At 36.0% G+C, this 25,387-nt stretch overlaps 1 protein-coding gene across 4 annotated transcripts in view; it reads right to left on the bottom strand.

Annotated features, from left to right (window-relative positions):
• The window catches only part of RPGR (retinitis pigmentosa GTPase regulator), a 67,430-nt gene that overhangs the window by 9,050 nt on the left and 32,993 nt on the right, over nt 1-25,387 (bottom strand). For 2 of the 4 annotated variants that reach the window (XM_064497662.1, XM_064497665.1), the window contains 7 exons: nt 24,126-24,281; nt 23,461-23,585; nt 22,258-22,443; nt 21,196-21,358; nt 19,769-19,872; nt 17,102-17,167; nt 13,613-16,080 (listed from right to left, as the gene is read on the bottom strand). In XM_064497662.1, coding sequence (XP_064353732.1) covers nt 13,846-16,080; nt 17,102-17,167; nt 19,769-19,872; nt 21,196-21,358; nt 22,258-22,443; nt 23,461-23,585; nt 24,126-24,281 — 3,035 coding nt within the window. In that variant the 3' untranslated portion in view covers nt 13,613-13,845. Of the gene's footprint in view, nt 1-13,612; nt 16,081-17,101; nt 17,168-19,768; nt 19,873-21,195; nt 21,359-22,257; nt 22,444-23,460; nt 23,586-24,125; nt 24,282-25,387 lie in introns of those variants that run through there. The other 2 variants (XM_064497675.1, XM_026104110.2) reach the window with 1 other exon arrangement.

The raw sequence follows: 25,387 nt of genomic DNA, 5'->3' as shown, positions 1-25,387 counted from the left end.
TTCCGTATAGTGTGGGCAATTAAAGTAGTTAGGATTTGAGTTCTGAGTAAGGAACTTCTCCTAATCATATAGTGAAAGGGTCACAAGATGTTCACATGAAAATTAGTGCCCAAATTCAAATGACAAAAGGTCTTCCAATCCCCACCTTTTCAATTACTTAGTCCAATCTTAAAAATGACCTAAACTTATAGCCTAATTTCAAGCTACACTCGGTCTCCAGCTTTCTATCTACTTACAACTGCTTTCCTCCTCATCTAAATATTCAAAACATAATCTAAAAATGCAAAGCTTATTTGCTTTCAAAACCATTTCTCTTACACAGATAATAATGTCTCTGAAGATCAACAGTGCTCTTTAATTCTCATTAAGCTGGCAGGTAAATCTACCAAAAGTAATCAAGAAAACCAGAACTTACACAAACTTTGTAGAAGCATCATCTAATGCAAGTAACAAAGATAGGAGGGAAGAACACTTTTTTTTTTTTTTTTTTTGGAAAATTGGTGAAAATGTCACCAGAATGAAATGCTCAAAATGGCTAAGAAAGGTGTCATAGTATAATAGCCAAAGAGGCTTTTTCCTGCTTCTTGGTAAAGCTAGTATTTATTAGCTGGGCTGAGAATAGCATTATTATAAGAATAAAACAATGTTTTAGCAAAGTAAAGAATTACTGTCAATACTATAGAATTTGCCTGTCATATGGACAGGCTTAACACTGTGGTAAGTGGAACCAGGTGGACACATATATACAATACTTGAATAAAAAAGCAGAGCACAATCAGTGTGATATCATCCATGTCAATATAAGCTATAGCATTTCAGAAACTGTACACAAGATCCTACAGTAGTCTTACAGAACTTAACACATGTAAAACTCCTATGCCTACAAATATCACTGCTCTTTTACAGATGCACAATGGCTGAACTTCTGTTATAATACTCTGTAGGTTCTACTTAGAGTGAACTTGCATATCTATTTCCTAATCAGGTTTGGATTCTATCATAAAGATGACTTTTCCTATTAACCTAAACAAAGGTATCTAAACGTAGGCATCTATATATGAGCGTATAAGCTGCCACTGTAGTTAATGGAGATCTTGGGTGGGATTCCTTTGTTTAGTGCTACTCAAGATGCCCATGGAATCTGAGACATCCTTACATGGGCTTTACAAAGACCTGCAATGTTCTGAACCCCAGCTCATGGCCATGCAGGATGCTCCACAACACCTAAAGTGATACTAGATGTGTTTGTTTAGGCAACTGAGTCATGCACCTAAACAGAACAACCAGTGGAGTAAAGAGAGCTACTAATTTCACTCTAAAGAAGATACCTGCTGTTATTAAATTGATTAGCTTCCCAAACTGACCACAGTTCCATTGATTAAGACACAGGTGTCTCCTGCTCTCACCTTATCTGTTCATCCTCTAAAACAACCTGTTTTCAATGATAACTCAGATACCACCATTTTGTTACTGTAACTTTCACTTCGCCATTCAAAGTGATGTTTTGGAGAGTTTTTACCAATGGTAGTGAACATGATGAGATCATATTACAAGTATCCTTTTTATTTGAAAAGATGAATCATCTGGCCATTAAGAATAACCTCTACTAATTAAAACAAACATTTAACCCAGAGCAATCTCTGCATTATTCTTCCTGATCATGTTTTAGGACATTTATTTTCATATTCCATTTCATATGCCATAATCATAGAAAGATAATGTTGTAAGAATATCTTCAATAGTACCTCTTCTAAAATGGAGACACAGAGGGGCTGACTTGTCCAAAGTCACACACATGAAGTCAACAGTAATAAAGAAGAGAGAAGTAAAATATTTGAAAAGGTTTTCATTTTAGCCTGAGATTCCAGTTTCTTCAAGAACAGAAAAGTTGTTGGTACTATGAAACAGCCTTTAAAAATTTGGATGTATAAATCATGAAACATCAGTCCTGAGAAGATGTCTTTGCAGACTTAACTGACCATATAGATCTTGTATAACTGTTTTTGTTTGTTTAATTTTCACATGCACTTACACTGATTTCCCTGTGAACCTAGGCCTTCATAACAAGACATTCTTAAGGCTAAATATGCTGTACCTAAGATTTAGGGGACCACTGACCTTATTTGCCTAAAGTTTTGGTAAAAGTATTGCCTCAGTGGGCATGACAGTGTCTTGTGCTAAAATGGCTGCAGCAGGCTTTTTTTCAGGCAGGTTAATAAGAAAAGAATTCAGTAAGAGTAAGAAAGAATTCAGGAAAGAAAAGTTTCTTTACGGAATGTTCTGTAAAAATGTAGTCTCATGCTTACAGAAGAGAAAAAAAGTTACACTCTGTTCCATGCCTTTAAGTCTGACCTGGTGTCACGCTCTGGCTGACAGACAATCTCACTGAAGCTTGCTGACATGTCTCACTGTAGACCTTGTCCAAATGACAAGTGGGACCATGTTTCTCTATATGGCCTGAACTGCTTCACTGTGAATCCCTCCTGCATACTTGCTAGGAACTGAGATCTTGTGGGCTGGCTGTCCATAGCTACCATTTCAGAAGGGAAGACTGATGGTGTCATTCCAAGCCTCCTCAAGAAGTCAAAATATTTTTTGTTTGCTATCACCAATTTATGTTTTTAGGAAAAAAAATCTCAAAACAACCAAGGAAACATATTTAGTTGCAGATCTTTTTAAAATCTTGTGAAAACCCAGTGATGAAAAGAAATCTGTAATTACGATGTGTACTACTCAGAAATTGAGAGTTCTGGGAAGTTCTGCATTTACAGAAAAGATATTTCTGTTTCAAGTTGCCCTAGAGACTGTTAATAACCCACAGAGAAGATTATCAAAGAGAGCTGAGAATGAAGCAGTTAGCTATGCGCTTCTTCCTTGGCCTTCTTTTGCCAAGCAGCCATAAATTAGCAATTGCTTAGTCGAGTTTTTAATCATGCAAGGAACTGATTCCTCCCATTACTTGTCCAGCCCCCTACCTTTAGATGCCCCAAAGCATCTCATGGCTCTCTAACACTCCTCAACAACTTAACAGAATACATACCTAGTAGGATTTTCACTATGAAGTACAAGACAATGTATCAGCTCAGGCTGCAGCACACAGTGCCCCTATATGGGAGTGAACAATGCTCCCTTTGCAGACAACTAGTACATACCATCCTTCTTTGTAGATGCAGGACTGAAGAGGAATAGCTAGAGGAATTATCCACTAGCTATCATTTCGTTCCCCAAAATACTACTGCATGTCAATGCCCATCTTGATTTTTCTATGCTGGGAAAATGCATTGTTAACACTTTACTAATACAGCATTTTAAATAACAATATTAACCATGACTTTACACATAGGTGGGAGAAAAAAAAATCCCTGTTTACCTTTTGTGGGTTGATCAATACGGATGGATAGGCATGTAAAATTTGGTTGATGTTGATCTTGTCATGACATCAAGTTCTCTAATGAGAAGTGACCTGAAATACTGCCTTACAAAACTCCTAATTTAGTTTGTTGGCTGACAAAATTCAAAGACATAAGTACTCAGATGAGATTTAAAAGCTTATTCTTTCAGTTACAAGCAGTAAGCCAGTCAACATGCTAAACTAGACTCTCCTTATATATTTTCATGGAGACAAAGAGAAAAGCTCAATTGAATGCATTCAAAGGAATTTTCAGTAAAAAGTAGGGTCAACCGACAAACTTTGTCTAAAAGTTAACATCTGTGAATAAAATAAACAAAAATTGTTATTCATTTTATTTCACTATAAAATTAATGCAGAGAGAGACCTGAAGCCTGCTGATCATGTGCATACTATAGTATGTTTACAGTATATAATATAGCATATACAGTAGTTTATGTTGCCACATGTTCTCAATACTGTCATCCCCTGCTGCCTCCCTCCATTTTCTGTGGAAACTGTTTGAAATACCTCATTAAGATACACTGTCCTATATTAGACTACAAAAATGTCAGGCGCATTCCTGTGTTTTATAGCAGTCAGCTCAGAAAAAAATCAGATTTGACTGCAATATACTGATGGTGCTACAATAAAGTCTAGAAAACTTAGAGGCCAACTGCAATAGCTGGGAACATCTCGGTAAAGGGAATCAGTCTGTGACTGCATAGAAATAAGCCTTACAAGTTCAGACCTTCAGGCTTCCAGTCTAGGCTGACAATAAGACAGCATAAAAACATATAAACATACACAAGATAGTAAAAAGCAGTTAGACTAAGGATCCATTTTTAAAAGTAGCTTTCAGTGAAACTCAGGCTCTTAAGTATTCTTGGTACTTTTGAAGTTTTGCTAATGTTGGTTGTGTGCAAACATCATTCAAGTTATGAAGAGTACACCATTTAATGATGTCTCACTAGTGCTCAGTGATGGAAAACAAACAGAAACAAAAATTATGGAACCACTTAAGTCAACTATTGGGTCAGGTCACCATCTTTGAGAACTGGTCTAAAACTGTGGCTTAAAAATTTTTTGTCAATTAATTTGTGTTTATGTGATGAATGATTGCCTTCAGGGACAACTTCCTGGACACAAGACAGTGACAGAGCTGAGACACAGGATTTTATCACACTTCTAGTAATTCTATTAGGTTATATTGCTTTGCTAATTGTATAATTCTATATCAAGAGCACTCATCATGGGTTATCTGATACTTGTCAGTCCCTTAATGCTGTAGGCTTGAAACACTTTTCAGCTTTCCTGCTGTCATGTAAGTATCCTGGTGTACTAATGAAATGCTGAACTCATAATTTAATGCACACTGTGCAAAGATTCAAGCAATTGAAAGTAATTTTCACGTCAGGCATCAGTTTCTGTAGCTACCTGTCAAGCAAAAATTGATCTTTAAAGATAGGTATGTCCTCTTGTTAATAATGATGGCAGAAAATGTTTCAAAGTAGTAGCTGCCCACATAGTGATTCACTGATTACCATGAATACTTGATGACTAATTACCACAACAGTACTTGTGTTACTACAATTGTGTAATCCAGCAGGATGCTGTCACTTTGAGATAGCTGGAATAAAATAGTGAAAAAATAGCTGTAAATAATATAGTTAAACACAGAGAAGTAGAAACTGATTGAAAGACTCATTTTTCATGGTTATGTTCCATAGTCTCTATGCCAGTACTTTACTAAGCAAAATGTTTTGTTTACTGAAAGCCAGACATGAGGACCTATAAGCTTCACAGATCTGTCTGCACTTTTGTCACAGGCTGGCAGTACACATGCTTTGCATTAAGAGAATTAACCTGATTCCACTAACTAATCAAGATTTGGGGTGTCAATCAGAGAGTACAGTTATATTTAGTACACAGTGCTAGACAATCCTTTTTGGTGCCCTTATCTTGAAGATGATTTCAGTTGGCTTTGCTGTAATTATTCTTTGGCTTTCCAGTGCATTGCTGTATGTGTACCTAAAGAAGGATATGCCTCAGAATTCTTGTTTGAGTTTAAACAGCTACTTAACAATGTATAAAATTGTATTACAAAACTACATTTTAAGAATAGACAGTATTTGTACGTTCAGGTTTGTTTTAGATTTCAACTTAATGTGTTTCACCACAAAACAATTTAAGATACTTAAAGGATACTCTTTCTCTAGCAAACCAGAAAGGTTTTTATTATTTATACCCAAGATAAATCAACATCTGAAACAGCTCAGATGCACTATGGCTTTCATACGCAAAATTGTATCTTCTCCCAGAAAGTCTGCTTTCCTTTAAGAATGAATAGATAATGTTAATTTCCAAGGTAAAAAGAAAAAAAAACCCTACAGAACTAGAAAGTATTTTTAAAGTGTTTTGTGAAGCATCACAAAACAAGCTGAAGACTATTTACATCAAATATAATCTCTTATGAACTACTTTACATAGTAACATAAACACCTTTTAATCTTCAAGCATTTGGAAATGGCATACCAAAATAACTCCTGGGTACTTAAGCAAAACAGCTGAAATATAATGACCAACTCCAAATCAGAATATGTTGATATCATCTTGAAACCTTAGTGTGTCTCTGGAAGATATTATGCTGCATACAAAATGAATTCTTAATGCTAACAGACACGGAGGAAAACTAACTTGGGAATATTAGTCTGCAGTTGGATGCAGTTTGTGCACTTTTTTCCAAATTCTTATAGAAGGAAGTTTTAATATCTGGAGCTTGTCATGCAGCTCACACTCATTTCCAAGTGAATGACAACAGTCACTACTTTCTGTTTTTATTGTGGCACATAGCTCTGAGTACTACAAGACTCTCCAAGATACAATCCTTTCTGTTGAAATCCTACTTTAGTCATGCTAATTACTATTCAGTGCTTATATAAAAATATGGTCAAGGCAAATTTTCACAACTTCACAGCACACAGGAAGGTTCTTCACAATTCCCTGTTCTCCATATAATCTTGAAATGGATACCCCATGGGTCACTACTGAAATCTCCACAGTCTCCAAGACTCAGGAGAGATTTGCAGCTTGAAAATACACTGATGCAAAAATGGCAATTTCTGTACAAACCACCAACAATCTTTAAACCCATTCTCATTTTGTAGCTTTTTGTGCATGGGTAGATTTTTCAAGGCACACCGAACACAGTAACACAAGTCCTATCAACTTCCACATGCAATTTTCTCCCAAGTCATGCTGGTACTTTTGAAAGTTCTATCCCAGCTATTTGATGGTCTGATTTAAAATATATCTCATCTTCTTTCTGTTCTCTCTATACAGGACACATTCCGTTTTGCTTTGTTTTCCTCTCCCCCCCACCCCAAGGTAACAAAGAAGTGCCTTATAAGAGAGTTTAAATTTTGCAGTAATTCTGCTGCTGTGTTTCTAATTGAGAGAAGTGTTCTGTGCCTTGGCTAAATGCTGGATAAAATGAAAGTAAATATTTTAAGCCTCCTGTAAGAAAACCAGCCTCTGTCAGCGTGGCTCCCAGTCCCAAACTCATGCTAGATTGATGGCTATTGCTGAGTTTCCAGTTCAAGAGCACAGCACAGTCTCTTTTATTTTATTATTATTTATTGGTACACAAGAGGTGAGAAATACTTCAGTACTACTTTGCTCTATATCCTTTCAGGTGTAGGTGCAGATAAAGGCTTTCTTTACTGTAAAATTGTGCTTACAACTACCTTTGTTTAGCACCTACAGCTATCAGTCACACTCTCAATATGGAAGCACAAATACTTTACATTTCACACAAACTACATATGCAATTCTGGGTGAAAGGTGGGGCACTCATTACAAATTATAAAGGTCTAAATCTGGAACATTAAACTTGGGACAATCCAGCAGATTGCCTTGCAACCCACCTATCATGCAATGACAGACAGAGCAAAGAGTCATGTCTGAAATGTCTTTCATGACTGGCCCAATGCTGGGACATTTATGAAAGCCAGAAGGGTAAATCTCAGTATACTTGACAGTTCAAGACTCCAATAATAACAATGTTAATAAGTATGGGTTTTTGAGTTTTACTTTGAAATAATTCTGTTAATATTTATTTAAATTAGCATGAAGTTGCCAGGCAAAGAAGCAATGGGTACTGTCACAAATCCTTACAAAAGACAGTGATTAAGTGTACTTGTTTTGTATTTTTGCAATAGAAAAATGAAGCCTCTGTAGCTCTCAGCACTGCAATTTTCTGAAGCCAAAGATATCTCACCAAAATAACTTCAATATGCAAATGTAAATCTCTCTGTCTGCCCATTAAAACATACGAAAAAGTGTATAAACAAACTCAGTAAGTGACTTCAGATCAAGAACACTCTCAGAACTTAACTGAGGATGAAACTATGTGTTTGCCAGTTTTGCAAGCAAAATATTGGCTCAGCTGCTCATAGAATGCTACAGTACTAAATGCTGCCATATATTTGCATTGCACATTTAGAAATGAGCTGAGAATTTGCTCTTTTATGCAAGCTACTATGAAGTGTATTGCAATCTACAGATCTGATCATATTCTTTTGTCAGATTTTCTTATTTCTGAGCTTGATTTTGCAAGCAATGAGATCGATGTAAATGTTGCTACTGACTTCAGTAGATGCTGGATAAACTCTGTGCTGCATTTCTTGTGGTAACAAATATCAGGATGTTTTTCCATAATACTCATTTTAAAACTAAAAAAAATACACAGAAGTTCAGGTGAGGTCACAGTTCACAAATCCAGCCTTATATTGTATTGATATTGTATATTTCATTTTATCTCAGTATCTTCATCTATGCACTGTGAATTAACAGGGGGAAAAAGATTTATAATGACTAGGTCCATATAATGACCATGTGGACCACTAAAGGCTAGGGCTAGCTGCTAGAGCTGACACTCCACTGAAACAGAAGAACTAGATTCCTGGCAAATTTTCAAATGTGCCCAAACTAGCACATCATCATAGCTTCTTCTGGTTCATATAACCACAGTATTTCTGAGATTTCTCATAGCAGCATGGCTCTTAAAGGTCTCATTTCACAGATAAAGTTACAGAGATTGAAAATTTTGTAAGATCTCAACATCATTAGGCCTCAACAAAAACAACTCAGAATGAGTGCAGATTTAAGTGATTGCATCAACACTTGGCCAAAGCCTAATGCAGCTTTTCTTGAATAGAGGCTTTGATGTTTTTTGTTGAAATGCCACTTACGGAGAAGTTGTCTGATGTTTTAATAGTAGACAGAAACTTACAGACTTCTCAGTAAAACAAAACCAGAAAAAGATTGGAGCATGGACCTTAGTATTGTAGTATACACTTTAGTTTCTTTACAATAGAAATGAGCATCCAGGTGACTTGCCCATATAATATGCACTAAGAAAAAAGTCAGACTGCATCAGTAAGACACCCTGCCTTTAATCTCTCTTTTGTATCAAAAAGAGTATTTGACAATGCTTTTGCTGAATGACTAGATTCACACGACAAATTCAACTAAGAAAAATAAAATATTGTTTGCTATACAAGAGTTAAGATTAGGAATACAGTATTATGTATGATCAAAGTGAGGTAAAAGTTACCTTTTAGCTAACAGAAGCTAGAGAGAAAAAACTAAAAACATGTAAACAAAAACTAAATGTCCTTTTGTGCATGATTCCTAAAGGCCCCCTTCTAATAGTAAGAATAAAAATGTACCTACCCAGATAAGAAACCAGAAGGAAAAAATATCAAATCAAAACCAGACATCTTCTGTAGTTTGGAGAAAGACATTTTTGTCATTCAGCAACAATTATGCAAAGACAACTATTATTTCAATAAACAAGTTGATATTTTCAGATAACAAGATGACAAACATTAACTGCTGAAATTCTGCAAGTATGAGAGAAGAGTTATCCTATTGAACATATTCTAAAGTGATCTGGAAAAGAAGTGAACAATAATGTCACGGGGCTTGCTGTTATTCAAGGTGGTAAAGACAACAGCTGGGTGAAAAAATTCAATGTGGATAAATGTAAAATAATCCACAACCCTTACTTCACATACACAGTGGTGGACCTTGAAGTGTTAGTACCACTGGAAAACAGTATCTTGACATTACAGCTGAGTATTCTATGGTGATTTTATGGATCAGTAGGGGTCAAGTAAGTGAACAGAAAATTATTAAGAAAGGAATAAGAAAACAAAATATAGAATATCACTATGCTGCTGTATAAATCCATGATGCACCTGTGTTTAGAATACTAACCAGCTTCTGATCATCCATCATAAAAAGGCTGCTGTAAGAAGAGCCTCAAGGATTATTGGAAATAGGGACCAGCTTTTGTCTGATGAATCTTTGGCAATAAAAAGGAGGACTGTGGGAAATAGGTCTTCAAAATCACTGTGGGGAAATCTGCATGGCACACTTTGCACCCTGGTAATGTAGCCTGGATAACAATAGCTGGTCAGACAGGATTGTGAGTATAGTGTGTTCCAGCTGAACACCAAAAACTTTAGAGGTCTTTTGCCCCAAAATTGAGAAACCTAAAAAGGAAACTACGAATGACAAAGTATACTAAATCAGGGAGTCAGCTTGAAAAGAAGTATAAAAGCCTGAAAATTTGTGACAGTAGTGGGGAGAAGTGGGAACAGCGCAGCAGTCAAAACTGGGTTTGAGATTGCCAGAAGTTGCCTGGCCGGCATTGTCACTTCCATCTCGGCCTGACAGAGCAGCCTCCCTGCCGGATGCCTGTGTTTCAACTAGTAGACTAACAGTATGGGGTGCAACAAGTAAGGGACCCACACCTTGTGTGTGTGTTCATGAAGTCATGGGGTGCTTTTTCACCAGCACATGGATTAGCAGATTAAAGGGAGCAGCCTGGGTATACATAAACCTAGAGCACTCTCCTCTCTCACAGGAGGGGTGTGCAAATAACAGACCTGCACCCCTAGGACTTCATGGGAGAAAGGGTATGTGTATATGTAATTATCTGCAAGTATGGGTGTGAATGTATGAGTCTGTGATGTGGGGATTAGTACTTCTGGGATCAGCTGTGGAAGGGTGCTCACACATTTGTAGATGTTCATTAACATTGTGTAAGTTTCTAGTATTGTTATTATCTGCTTTATTGCCAAAATTGCTGTTGAATGTGTAGCTCATTGAATCCCAGTTAATTCTTATTAATAAATCAATAAACCACTTCAATCCTGGTTTGATTTAAACCACATGAGTTGGGCAGTTTTTCCCTGTGACAACTGAGTTCTTTTTCTCTTCTAATACCAGAATATGGAGGCATCAAATGAAACTAACAAAGGACAGATTCACGATAAAAAAAAAGTTACTTCTTCAAACAAGATGTAAGGTAAGACTGTTTGCCAAAATATGTTTCAGATGCCAAACACTTCCATGGGTTCAAAAAGTGATTGAAACAAGTTCATGGAAGGAAAATGGCTATAAATACCACAGATATATCTTCTGATTCACATATTATTGAAGACTGAGAAATTGCACAGAACTATTGCTACAGGTTTGCTCTATTCTTGTATTTTTTGCCAGGCGTTCACTAGTAACCACTGGTAGAAACAAGATATTGGTCCAGATAGACATTTGGTCTGAACACTGTATCTGTTGTTTTCTTGCCCCATTGCAGGATTTTTTCTCTACTAAAAATGAGTGCAGGAGTACTTCTGCCATGTTGCTTAAGTACTGCACATAAATCTTTTTGTATCCCATAATAAATATCAAGTCCATTCTGAATTTCCATAAAATCACAAGTACCTAACCTTATAAACCAATATGAGTCAAACTCAATAAAATTCCACTCTAGTTATGCTAATGGAGTTCTGAAGTCCCCCAAAAGCCCAGAAACATTGGCACAGTGCACAATTTATGTAACGACTCTGTGCAAAACCCTTAGAAGCGCTGCAGCAATGCTCTGCCTTTCCCCTGCCACAGGAATGATTCACAAAGCAAAATAAAATCAGTTCTCACTTGAATGAATGCTTATCCAGACAGAATAAAGTACAGGAGTTGCCCATAACTTAGCTTCGTTACTCTCTTGGGAAACCTTATGCTATTGGTGCAAGGTATGACAGAAACAGCAAATGGTCCCTGTTTACCTAAGGTTTTAGATTAAAAGCAATAAATGAAGAGGCATTCCTGTGTGCAACTTGAGATCACTGGCTTCACAGTGCCTTCACTTTTTCCTTCCCTCTCTCTCTCAAAATTTTTTAATAAGAAATAATAGATCTTTTTGTACTAGAATTACAGCACAGTTTTCTTCCAAGACTGAAAAGAATCACAATTAATTAAGATGTCATATCCAAGAAACACAGTTTCAGGCCTACAAAAATACCCTTCAAAATTACTCTAAGTTTAATCACAGTAACATCCTAATCTTTCCTAAGAAAGGTAAGACAACACAGCTTAGCTCCACTTAGTTTCAAAAGTAAATATTGACATAGCAGTCCTGTGATAAAGCAGTACTTTTACAAAAGAAATAGGGACTCCATTATTAGAGAGAGCTGTTTTCTCACAAAGTGCATTTAACTGTTAAAATATTCTGCACTCTCAGAATATCAGGATACTTACCCTTTTCCAAAGATTTACACATGCTGATGTCAAGATAATGTGTTCCAGAACAATGCAAAGCCTGAAACTAATTTCCCGGGGACAAAATACTAGTCACTAGTCACTAGACTAACTAAATTCATTAAAGTTATGCCATATAGCATGTGACTGGAAGTGATCTTACCTTTCAAATGTGGTGAATGGAAGCGGTGACTGAGAAAGGAAGGGTTGAGTTGGACTAGAATCTACTGGTAAACTACTGATCTACTGCCGCCTTTCTAGAAAATAAATTCTGGAGACATTTTGTCAAAGCTATTTTAATGTCAGGATCTTACAAAACAACATTTAAAAATGTTTCATAATCTCAACATATGTTTTGATTCTATTAACATTTTTATTGAGTGGCATTTACTCATTTTGATTTCTTTCTTCTCTTGTCGTCATTTTCAAATAGGATTTAAATAATTATTTTTCCAGAGAATGCCGATACTGAGATCTGTTTGAGAAATTTTCTTAGACCACCCATTAGCACAGTATTAAAATAATAATGATGAATGACAAGAGTCCATATCCCTTCTTTTGTCAGTTCAACCACTATAGCAGTAATGCAGTATCTTAAAAAGTCACAAATTCATATTAAAAACAATTTGCAAGATTTGTTTCTATTAAGAAAATAATTTCAATTTTTATATATTTTAAGGAAACAGAAATATTAACACACTCTTTTTCAAAAAGAGTTTAGACTTTCATGCCAGTTTCTCTTCTAGTCCATTTAGCTCCTTGGTTTACTACATTATCTTCTTTCTGGAGATCATTGATGTGACTTTTAGGAAGAAAAGACACCAATCTCCTCCCATGAGGAGAATCTTAGGCTCTGATCCCAAAAACACACATATACTTCACACTGCAACAAAATATACTCCCCTCCTCGGCAGCCTTAGAGATAGATGACTAAAGAAAGATGCATGTAACAGTCTTTCGTGGGCAGATACTGAATCTCTTCTGTATTGCAGAGTATACACAAGTAAATAATACTTTATTGGTGTATATTTTAAGCTCTTAAATTAGTTATGTCTAAGCATCAAATGTGATAGTCAAAAATTATCACTAAGTGGATTCTGACTATAATGCAATCTAGCCCAGATTCTGAGAGATGTGTTCATCTTTTTTGCACATAATTATGTGCTGACACTAAAATAAGTAGCTTACCTCAAGGCCTTCAAAAAAGCCCAAACCCCAATTAACCAATGCCTACATTTACATTTACCTCCTATCTACTGATCCATGTAAATTTGGCAACTTGTCCTTTCTTTAATTTATGCTGAATACTCAAACAAACATCTTATCTTACATATGAACAGTGCAAAAGTGGATGGAAAGAATATGGAGTGATACCAAATTTTAAAAATATGTATTTTTCATGATTACTGATACTCCTTTCATATGAGACACATTAACAAGTTAGTTATACTATAACCAAAACTGATGTATTCCCTTAAGAAATTTGATTCAAAGGCAAAGAAGATTACACTGTTACAATGCATAGTTTATGCTGTCAGCATGAAATTATAATTTAATTAGAGGCAAACATGTTTTACCTCAGCAGTTATTTCTAAATCTGTAACAGTGTTGTATATGACAAAGATGGCTGTATAAATGACTGTATCAACATTTTATATCATTTTTATCTCATACAAGCTACCAAATCCAAATATTTTCTCCAGTCCTTTTCAAGAAATTGGCACTTAAAGCATGTGCATAATAATATATTTTGACTACATTTTAAAATAATTTTTCAAGTAATAAAAATCAATCTAAAATAGTTCTAAAGCACCCTGAAAAGGCTTAAAATGCATCTCCAGTAGTCTATGCTACTTCAGTGTTAAATAATGAGGTAACACACTGTTCCAAAATTGCTCTGAAGTATGTAATCCATTTGCTACACAGTGTTTGGACTTCATTTTTTGTTTAGAGCTGTTTGGTACAGCAGTACTTTCTGTCTTCTCTGGCTTCCTGCTGTTTTTGTTTTTCTTTTGTGGAAGCTTATTACTATCAACCTTTTTTTTATGTTTTGTTTTTCCCTTCTCCTCCCCTTCTTCCTCCTCTTCCTTTTCCTCTCCTTCTCCTTCCTCTTCCTCTTCTTCTTCCTCCTCCCCCTCTTCCCCTTCTTCCTCCTCCTCCCCCTCTTCCCCTTCTTCTTCCTCCTCCCCCTCTTCCCCTTCTTCCTCCTCCTCTCCCTCTTCCCCTTCTTCCTCCACTTCCTCTTCTCCTTCTGCTTCCTCCCCTTCTCCCTCTTCTTCTTCTTCTCCCTCTTTTCCTTCTTCATTTTCCCCCTTCTCTTCATCCCTGTTTTCATCTTCTTCTTCCCCCTCCACCCCTTCTGTTTCTACCTCTATTCCTTCCTCTTCCTCCTCCTCCTCTTCTCCTTCCACTTCATCCTCCCCATCTTCCTCTCCTTCCTCTTCCATTCTATCCTTCTGCACCTCCTCTTTTGTTTCATTTGCATCTTCCTCTTCCTGTTCCTCTTCTGATACCTCTTCTTCCTCCCTCCCTGCCAATGCTTCCTCTGACTCTTCCTCTTCACCCTCTTTGTCTCCTTCATCCTCTCTTTCTTCCCTTTCTTCTTCATTTTCCTTCTCATCTTCTCCCTCATGCTCTGCTTCTGCCTCTTCTTCTTCCTCCCTCTCTCTGTCTTCTCTTCCCTCCTCACTCTGGTCCCTTCCTTCACTTTTAACCTGTTCCTCCTTTTCTTTTTCCATTTGTTCCTCTTCTGCATACTCCTCCTCCTCAATATCCTCTTCTCCCTCACTCAGTATTTCTTCTTCCTCTATAAATCTGCCTTCCTGATCTCCTTGCTCTTTGCCATATCCTTCTTGATGAGTCTCTTCTGCCTCTTCTGCATCCTCATTCTCACTGTCTCTTTCAACCTGTGATTCATCTCTTTCATTTTCTTCCTGACTATCTTTTTCCTTTGCATCTGCATCTCTTTCTTCTGAAATGTCTCTATCTCTTTTAACCTCACTCTCTTCTTCTTCCTCCCCTAGTTCAACTTCACTGTCAATTTTTTCATCCAGTTTTTCTTTTTCGCTTTCAGCCTTTTCACTGTCTTCACTCTCTTGCCCTTGAATGGATTCCACTTCGTTCTTAACTTCTACCTGTCTGCCTTCATCAGATTTAGCTTCAGAGTTTGTTTCTTCCTCATTCATACCTTTTATATCAGTCTCTTCTACATATTCTTTTTCATTATTTGTAACTTTTTTCTCTTCAGTCTCACTATCTTCTTCTTGTACTTCCAAATCTTTCACATTTTCCATTGCTTTTGTTGCCTTCTGTGTATCCTTGCCCTCACAGTAGTCCTCTTTTTTCCCCCTACTCTTAAGCATGTATTTTGCAAGTTCATTACTGCTTTCCTCACTTGAAGATGATGATGTAGTTTCAGCTATTTGTTTCAAAAATTGATCCTTTTTTTTAAATTCCCTCTGTTCATCATTACTTTCTTCCTCTCTGACAGATATTCTTTCATATTTATCAGCTTTTTCGATTCCACCCTTTGTTTTGTTTTCACGTTCTACTGCTTCTTTACTTCCTTGCTTTTTAACAAGATTGTATTTTTGTACAACTAATGAACGAGTCTGGGGCTGATCACTGCATGCAGAAGGAAGTAGGTCTGTTTTCAAGGATTGCTTAGATTTAACAAATTTTGACTTTTTATTGGAAGAATTTGTTTTTTCAGTCAGAATTTGTTTTTCACTGGAAAGATCATAAGTTATTTCCTGTTTGACAGATTCAGGATTTTCTGAATATTCTTTTTTACTTTTCACTAGTTTGCATTTGTCCCTAACAATTTGTCGAAAACCACTTTTCAAAGTACCAAAACTTTGTGCCTGCTCATATTTACCTTTCATGTTTTTTTTGTCAGTGATAGGCTTCCCTACAAAGGCACTACTTTTTTCTAAGTCTACATATTGTCCCAGTGACTCTGAAAGTGAAGACTGCTTTTCTAAAGAAACAGAATCTAATTTTGAACCCTCCAGCATGAAATTAGAATCAGCGTTTTTCATCCCACCTTTACCATCTTTTCTCGGTTTCACATTTTTATTGTTCTTCTATTCCACATGAGAAGCAGAAAATTAAAAAAAAAAGAAGGAAAACATTAAGGACAACTTAAATGACAGCAGAAGAAAAAGATTATACAAACATCCGAACAAGAAAGGAAACAATTTCTGTGATGGAACTAAAAGGTGGCACAAAAGGTGGAATATTCCTAATGAAATGAGTTTAAAAGTGCATGTATTAGAAAAATGAAAATTCTGTTTGTAGTAAAGGTACTACTCCTTTTTCACAGTCGAAGCACTCAGTGTGAATGGGAGAAGAACTATGCAGCCACTGTCGCATCCCATAAGCCGCAGCACATGCAGTGTGTGAGGCAGTGCTAACAGAAGGAAAGAACTATGGCTCTCTTAAACCTTCCTCCATCTTTTCCCTAGGGAAACCTTCTTCTGATGCACTCAGTGTTATGCTTTTTACAATAAGCTTAAAAATCTGTTGTCTTTGTGCTTTAAATTTTGCATGTATTGAACAAATTCATCAGAATCATTTTTTAAATACAAAATAATAATGAACTATACCAAAGCACTGAAATGCGGGGATCATGTTAGGAGAAATCGAATGGAATAGAATAGAAGGTGAATACATAAAGGTAAATAAACAAAGGTAACTAAATAAATAAAGGTAAAAAAAACCTTTACTTATATTGTGTCCCAAGAGTCAATTAAAATATTTTCATATCAGCAAAAGAGTAGAACTATATTGTCACCAGAATAAATTTCAAATTGTATACTATAGTCTCCTGTTCCTTAAAATGGGGGACCATTGTACACTCTCATCTCAAGCTATGCTGGACATGTAGACTTCTATGTCCCCACACAAATTCTCTCTGAATTCAGTCAGCTACGTAGAGTTTTACCTCATGGATCAATATTGAGAATATGAACAACAGGAGGTCTATAAAATTTGCTTAGCTTTTTAAAAATTCACAGCAAAACAATAAAGAACAAGGATAATACAAGAATTATAGATGTTTTAAACATCAGCATGAGTATACATGTGGAAAAGTAGTTACAGTACCTTTTGTTTTTGCATTGGTGATAATTTTAAGGACTGGTCACTGGGATTCAATTTCATCACATGTGTCTGCAAAAAATGAGAGGTCTAGTAAGACATTAATTATAATTAATAAGGAGGGGTTACATAATGATGACATCATATCTATACTTTTGAAATACTTTTTCTTTGGAGAACCTTGAAATATTTTTCAAATCACATGCTTTCCAATAAATTGCTAGTTAAATTAAACATAAGCTACTGTTTCCATGAAGTAACTTAAATCTTCACACCATTTCAAAGAAAAAGCTGCAGGATAACATTCTAAGTTTCATGTGAGTCTATCTTCATCAATCCCATTCAGAAAGGAAGATAGCTGAATGATTGTCTAAAAATTAGGTTTCTAAATGTGATGGGAACTTACTACATCACTTTGTTTTGGCTATGAACCTCTGGGTCAAAAATCCACTTTTAAAATCCCTGACCTAGAGGTTAAACTACTGATTTCAAATTTACTATTCATTGATATGGCCACTGAGTTGCTCTTCTCTGAGCAGAGGCGGCAAAAGGAGGCTTGAATGAGAGGAAAAAATACAGAGCACCATCTCCCACCACTCAATTTGATTCTCCAATTATCACCAACATAGGGAATTGGCAAGCTTCCTGAGAAGGAGACTCTTGAGAAAATGCCAGACCAAAAGATCTGGTGGTGAAGAGCTGTTGAGACTAGGAAAAGGCTAAGAAACCATGTAGTCAGAAACTGTGTAATCACAGTAAATCTTGTTTTAAATTGACAATTGGTGTTTCCATTGTAACACTATTAGCAAATGAAAACCCGAATAAGAGGTGTTATTTGGCTATCTAGAAAACACTCACTGCTTTTGAGAAATGTGAGAAGCACAAAGTACAGCAGAATCAAAGGCCAATTCTACTACAGAATATTGTTATAAGGTATGTGAACATTTTAATACCATTGCCCAGGCAGTTTGAGAAAAATCTGTATGCTCATTCAACTCATCCATTTCACTTTCACTATTTCTTTTATTGCTTATAAAGGGAGACGGTGGTAACCAACATAGATGTCAACATCTACACTGTCTGTAGAAACTGAAAGCTACATGGACAACCCCTGCCCTCTCTTACTGCCCACAGGCATGTTCCAGAACCACTTCCAACTCATTGTGGACTTTTGTCCAAATACAGTGTCTTACTCCTTTATCATCATACCCTTCAGCTTAACATCCAGTTTGACAACATTGGGAAAGCATGTTCAAAGAAGCATAATAGCAGAAATTTTTATTGGGGTCTTATGCCTTAATCTCTTCTATATAAAGCAAAAGAGTAAAAGGCAAGGCAAGGTATGAACATTTTTAGGTGGTAAGTATAGTGACATTTTGTTTACCTCTTCCCACATCTTCCAAATGACAAGATAATGCTCTCTGTTGCTGTTAGTTAACTGCTTGTGGTTTAACCACTGTATTCTCTTCCAACACAGTGAGCATCGACAGCTCTGGTTTCTGAATCCCTAGAACTTCAATATGATATTAAAGGCTTTTCCTGCTCAAAAGCTTGTCAATAAGATAAACGTCACAGTTCAGAAAAACTGAAGGAGATATGCTGTAACATTTTTGTTCAGATTCAAGAACAATCATGTTTCTTTCCATTTTGATAAGTTTGCCTGACACAGACTTTTTCATATTGACTAAGTATTTCATTCTGATAAGTGTTTTAAAATTGCTTTACAATGGGAACAAACACAAAAAAGGGGAAAGAAGTCTAGCACATAAAGTGTGCAATATATTATAAACAAATGCCTCAGTAAATTTATGAAGGCTGCCTTGTGCATCATATCTGAAAACAATTCTTTCTTGTCCCTATGTAAATTAAGACAAAATTTTACAAATGTTAAATAAATGGTATGCACAGGCAACCAGATTGTTAAATTATTAAGTACTGTTGCCCCCAAAAAGTAGTAATTCCTGTAAAATATGCCATCCATTCAGCATAACTGACAAGATATCCTGAGCTGAGCCCACAGCAAGTTGAAGAGTTGTTTACATCCCACTGAAGGGAAAAAAAACCCCACTCTTTCCACTGCATTGGTTTAGGCCCAGGACATACCCTGCCTGCCAAGAAAAGACAATGTTTTGGAGAGGTGAAAAAGTGTAAGGTGGACATTTTTTAAATTAGAGAAACATGTGGAAACTTGCTTGAGGCTCACCAAATAATCAAAATATCTGCATTTTGTTCTCTCCTTTAATACGATCCACCTGCATGAAAAGAACTCTGCTGGAAACAGAAAAAGACAGTGCTCTGCTTCTTTTCTTGCAGTTGTCTCTCTTATTGGAAATCATCAAGAAGAAGGCGGTCAGTGATCATGATGTGGTATCTAGCCCCTTCTAACTTCCTTCCTGATGTCCGGGGCTAAAGCATGGGGAGGGGTTGCACTGACTGGACTGCTTCAATCTCACATTGCAATATTACTTGGAAAATCAAAACAAACTTTAGCATTGGATAATGGTGATATGAAACATGCCCATTTAACAATACGTCAATACTTCTTGATGCCACATACGAAGTTCTGGGCTAGACAGAAGTTCTGTACTAGAACCTCAAACATGATTTAGCGGCTTTGTTTTTCCCCTGTATAAAAACAATTCAGTCATAAGATTCATTAGTGGAATATATTACCATGTTTAGGATGTCAGTTGTATCTCCAAGGTTTCTGTGATTTTCATCATCTGAATCTTCTTCTGCAGAGCCTTCACTGAGTTTATCTTTTTGATGATTCTTCTCTTTAAGATAAAATAGGGAAAGTAAACAAATACCATAAGAACAAGTGATATATAGCACACAGAACATCCCACTCTTGTAAAGTAAGGGGATTATTTCTATTTTACTGCAATGGGATTGAAGCTCTGAGATTCCTTATTCCCCCAACCTAGGCCAAAGCAGAAGCATTTCACTTCCTTTCCACCAGTTTATCTTAACATTAGAAGTAGTTCAACAATCTAGCTAGTCTCTGTGCACTGTAGATCTCTGACCATTTCTGTAGTCTTTCAACGCATAAATATTCCAGGGGACAAAGCTCCTTTTGGATAATCTTTTCAATTATATTGTACCAATTACACTTTATTAGTTGCAGTCATTACTATCTACAATGCACATTATCCGGAGGGGCAGTGAGTTTATTAGCTCTGATGCAGCAACATACAAAAGTACCTACCTCATTTTCAAGTCCACCTCAAGCTCAGCAGGTATATCACCAGCTTCATATGGAATAAAACTTGAGGTTTCACATCTAAGAAGACTCTAAAGGCAATTTAAATTTCACGGCATTGCTTTCCTGGAACCAGAAAGGCTAATGAACATGCTAGCAGCTCTACAAATAATTATCTTAAGTCTAGCTGAGTTAATTAGTTTCAAATTGAGTTTGTCTGCCCAGTCAATTTGAGCTCACTTGACACTGAAACATTGTGCATTCTGCACTCTTCAGCATTCCTCTTTCCAGGAAATCACACATGGCCAGGAACCCAGATGCAGCACAGAGCTACATGAGAGAGTGTCTGCTAAAGTCCAGTCCAGTATCAATATCATCATTATCCAGGCTTTTGCATTAGCTAGAATATCCTAATTTAGATAATGGAGAATCAACAGCACTTTTGCATTTCCAAGGGAAGAAGAAAGCTCTTGTTGGAGTTAGCAGACCCCTTTCTTATCCCATGTCTCTTGTAGGCTTTCCTGAGTCTGTAAGATGTTTCCTAACCACTTTTTCTTATAATTCTTTTTCTTTATGAAAATGGAGAAAGTGGTTATCTATCTTACAGTATTTTTGTGAAGTCATATTTGTACGCCCTTGAGGAACTACACAATTTATAAGTCCTTTTTCTTTCATTCAACCCTCCTCTAAACCCTTAAGCACTTTTTCCCAAAACAAATGATGTTGGAGGCAATTTCTTGCATGTATTTTTCAGCTTTTATGTCTGTATTCTGTCAGAGCCTCATGAAGTAAGACTGAACTGGAACCTTGTTTCATGTTCAAACTGAGCAGTTACGAATGATGAAAGCTGAACTACATAATTCTCAGAAAACAGCAGCAAAATGAAGGGACACTTTACCTGTTTCATGGTCCAACTCCATAGGCTTAGCTTTAGGAAGACTTGCAGCAGAAAAACAGGGTGGGCTAGTGTTGCTAGTCACATGCAATGAAGATTTTAAAAAGTTTTCTCCCAGTGGAGGCAGGGTTTGTACTATCCGAATAAACTGTTCTGGTGATTTCTCCTTTAGAAGATTAACAAAAAAAGATTGAGAAAATTCTGAGGACAAGAAGAGAAGATTAAAATATAAGCAACCTCTCATACCTAGCAGAGGTATTTTCCTCTAATTGATGCTATGAAAAAAATTTCTTGCACATTTTGTTTGCTTATAGTCCTAGAAAGTGGAGAGGTATATGACGAGATATTTTATGCAGTCTCTACACAATAATCATCCTATGGAGTCTTAAAATATAGACAAAGGGGAAAAAAGCTTTGATTTTTATTTAAAATAAAAATGCTAGTTTCTCAAAAAACATTGAGATAATAAATCCACAGCATCACCACCTTTTTACAAAATAAAGAAAAAATCATCTTTTGTGTTTTTGTGGTAGAGTTAGTTTTCAGACAGGTAAGTGAGATGATCTCTGTGCCTCAAGGAAATCACAGGGAATGTGTAGATGAAGATAAAGGAGAAGAAACTACTGTTTTAAGCAGCTATATGGTCTTAGGATCATTTAAAGCTGATTGTGAAACTTCCCTCTTTTGATAACTATGAACTAGCTCAATCTATTTAAGGACTCAGAGGGACCACCAAAAAGAGTTAGGTTCTCATTTTTTTAAAAATATTTCTAAGATATTTTAAAAAACACAAAGGAACAGGCTATATAGTTTAGAATTAAAAACAAAAACAAACAGAGTCTTTTTCACACGTCATAAACAAGTAAAACTGGACCAATATCTATTTTTTCCCTGCATGAATTTTGTCAACAGGGGAAGTATGTCTTCTTCTTTTTACACATTGAAATTAAACATGTATTTTGAGGAGAGGTATTTATCTGCTGGGTATGTGCTGTGATTTTAGTTTAAAAAGTGATTTTGCCTTTTCCAAAAAACTATGGCAACTCTAAACAGCTCTGAATTTACCTTCTCTCGACGTCGCATTCGTGCTGATAACGTTCGTTGTAAGGTGCTTGTTACGGATGAATCTACGCTCATTCTAGAGATAGTAGTGGTCAAACAGTTTTCATACAAATCTTCTAATAGTATTTCTTCAGATCCTTTAGGCCTTGGAGCAGCAAAAACTAGCATGTGACAACCACCACAAGCAACCTACAGCACAAAAACAAAGTTCTGATTATTTCATATGCATGTATCAATACAAGGATCTCATTTTCTTACAGTCATCTCTAGGGACTTAAATGATAATGAAAATGAAAACAAACAAAAAATGTTAAATGGGAAATATTTTGCTTCAAATTTAGCTACTGATTTTAGTAAGATAAAAGTACATAAATATGATTACCAATACTTAATAATCTGTTCATTTTTTCTTACTTAAATACAATACATTATATTTAAGGAAAATTTAACAAATTATTGGTACAGAAGAAAACAAAGATATTTCCTCTGATTTTCAAAAGAATTGTAGCTCATTATTTTGATGCAAGTCAAATGTTAACAACACTGATAACTACAGTGTCACAAACCTAGATATTTTATCACAAAACCCACAAAAAGTAATGCAAAGTACTAAACCCATCCAGTAGATAAGGTATCATTACATAAAATCCATAGGTTTCACTTTTTAAAAAGTTTTGGGTCCTGAGTTGTGTTTGTTTTTTTGATACTGGCAATTCTGTGATATTTTTCTTAAACATCCTCAGGAAATAGATCAAAACAATGCCCTTAAAAGACTATTTCTCTTTTCTCATCTTGTTCGGATTAAAAAAGCAACAGCTTAAATTTTCTTAAGATTTTGTCAATATCCCACTGTATAATCATTAAAATTAAAATCACATCACTCTGGGGTTTTCAGAACAGATATCAGTTTCCCCCTTACTGCCAAGAATCTAAAAGCAACAAGTGTTTTATTTTATAGGATACTATCAGCTCTATAGACCAAAACATTGTAGTATGGCACTACTGATTAAAATCCTAAAAAGTGATCTATATGTACAGCCCAAACCAAGTACATTCAAAACAGAATAAGCAGCATGATAAGCAAATATAAGCTCCTTTCTTTTTCCAATTATTGTTATCTATTAATTAAACATTGTAGGAAAAATTATTCTATAATGAGATTTCAGCAGCATTTTGATGTCTGAAAAGCATGAACAGAAGTTTTACCAAAAGGACTGTGAACCTCAAAAAGTTAGAACATAGAGTGGGTTCAAACTGATTTGTAAAATTCTCTTCTCCAAGTCCTAACTTGCCATGTCGCCCATCTCCAAAGGTAAACATGAGGCCATTCTCTGTATGTGGAAAAAAGGATGTTATTAATAACAAAGGTTCAATAGAAAAACATGACAAAACCATTACAAACAAAGCAACAGACTGTGCAAGTAAGGAACATTCTTCTTCCAAAAGTAAAAACAGAGTAATTATTTTTAGACTCTCTACAAATGAGTACAATCCAAAAATATGTATATTTTCAGACAAAGTACAGTCTTAGATTAGTCTAGACAATTTGAAAAAAAACCCAAAATGATAAAATAGAAATTGTATAGTGAAACAAAGGCTTATAAACAAGAATACCCGTTTGCAAGGCATGACTATGAAGTTGCAATTCCCCAGGAGATCATGTATGCAGAACTACACACGGCTGCAAATCAGAAATTCCTAATATCCAGTCTGGCTTTCTCACTAACTCCCACACAGCTTTGGCCACTCAACCTTTAAAAATAGTAAGTCTGCATATAGCTTCTTCTTCTACTACTCATTTTCTACAGAAAGCTTATTCAGTGCAATGGAGAGTCACTACAAGTGCATTTCAGAATTTTTCACTTACGTACCTGCTATTACAGCAGTATGATTTTCCCCACATGCAATGTTACGTATTTTATGCCTCCTCAAGTGCTCCACAGACTTTGGTATGGAAGTTTCAAAAATAAAAGTACCATGTCCCAGTTGTCCATACTGTCCAAGTCCAAAAGTATATACATTTGTCTCTGAAAATGTACAGGAGAAGTTAACAACAAATATGCTGCCATATATATTATAACCTGCTTTCTATTAACAAAATGGAAGTTAAATGACATTGGCATCAAAAAAGCAATGCTTTGTCAATTAATACTGACAGAAGAAAATAAAAAGAAACAGGCAGTGAAGCAGTAAATTAAATATATACAGAAAAGAATTTTGCACTATGCAATATATTTTCTAACATATGGCATAACTGCAAAATGATCTACTGATCATATATACACATAATATCAGCTAACAAAAATTTATGGGACTTTACTGCAGTTAATTCAAGATCACGTTTACATATATGTGCATTTTCAAATACAATAGTCTCATCTTAGTTTCTTGTTACCTACAACACATACACTGCATGACCCAAAATTTAACAGACTCAACGCCTTTAAACTAGAACTAATTTACTAATTTGTGCAGAAGAAAATACTGGAACAACAGCAGAACAGGTTTCAGTATTCTGTTTGGCTACCAAACCAACCCTGCCTTCAACACAGAGAACACTATAATTCTGTTATCTTGTGACAGAATAATCATTTTTCCACACTGTACATTTTGTCCATTTAGCAGACTGTCTGTGCCAGGAAAAAGAATGTGAGGTTCTCCAAGGCAATAAAGATTTTTGGTGTGTCCATCCCTGGCAATCCATCACAACCGGGGAAGACTGTGAAGCTTGGAAATCTTGATGAGGTCATGCTTAAAAAGGGAAATTCAAAAACTAATTATTTTTGGGAAGAGGAGATGCTTTCCTAGAATTTTATTCTATCCCCCTGCTATTTTTTGCCAGTAGGCAACAACAGAAAAGCAACAGAAATACTAATTAACATTTGCAAAAAGCTGTGAAAACCTGTGAAAGATCGGGAAGGATAAAAAATATTCCGCCTCAAGCAAAAATAACTGAGACTCAGGAGCAATACATCATTACATCACTATCATGAAGAGGGTGCAGAGCCTGTCCACCCCTGCCACACAGATGCCGGCAGGTCAAAAACGTCACCATCTTCAAAAGCAAGAGAGGAATGGGCTTCCACGGCTGAACGTACGGAACGACAAACAAAGGAGAAACTTTGCTTTTTGA

This window comes from Dromaius novaehollandiae, chromosome 1 (genome assembly GCF_036370855.1).
Source record: "Dromaius novaehollandiae isolate bDroNov1 chromosome 1, bDroNov1.hap1, whole genome shotgun sequence".
NCBI classification, from domain to species: domain Eukaryota; kingdom Metazoa; phylum Chordata; class Aves; order Casuariiformes; family Dromaiidae; genus Dromaius; species Dromaius novaehollandiae.
Note: the sequence above shows the minus strand (reverse complement) of the source record. Positions and strands in the feature narration are given on the sequence as shown.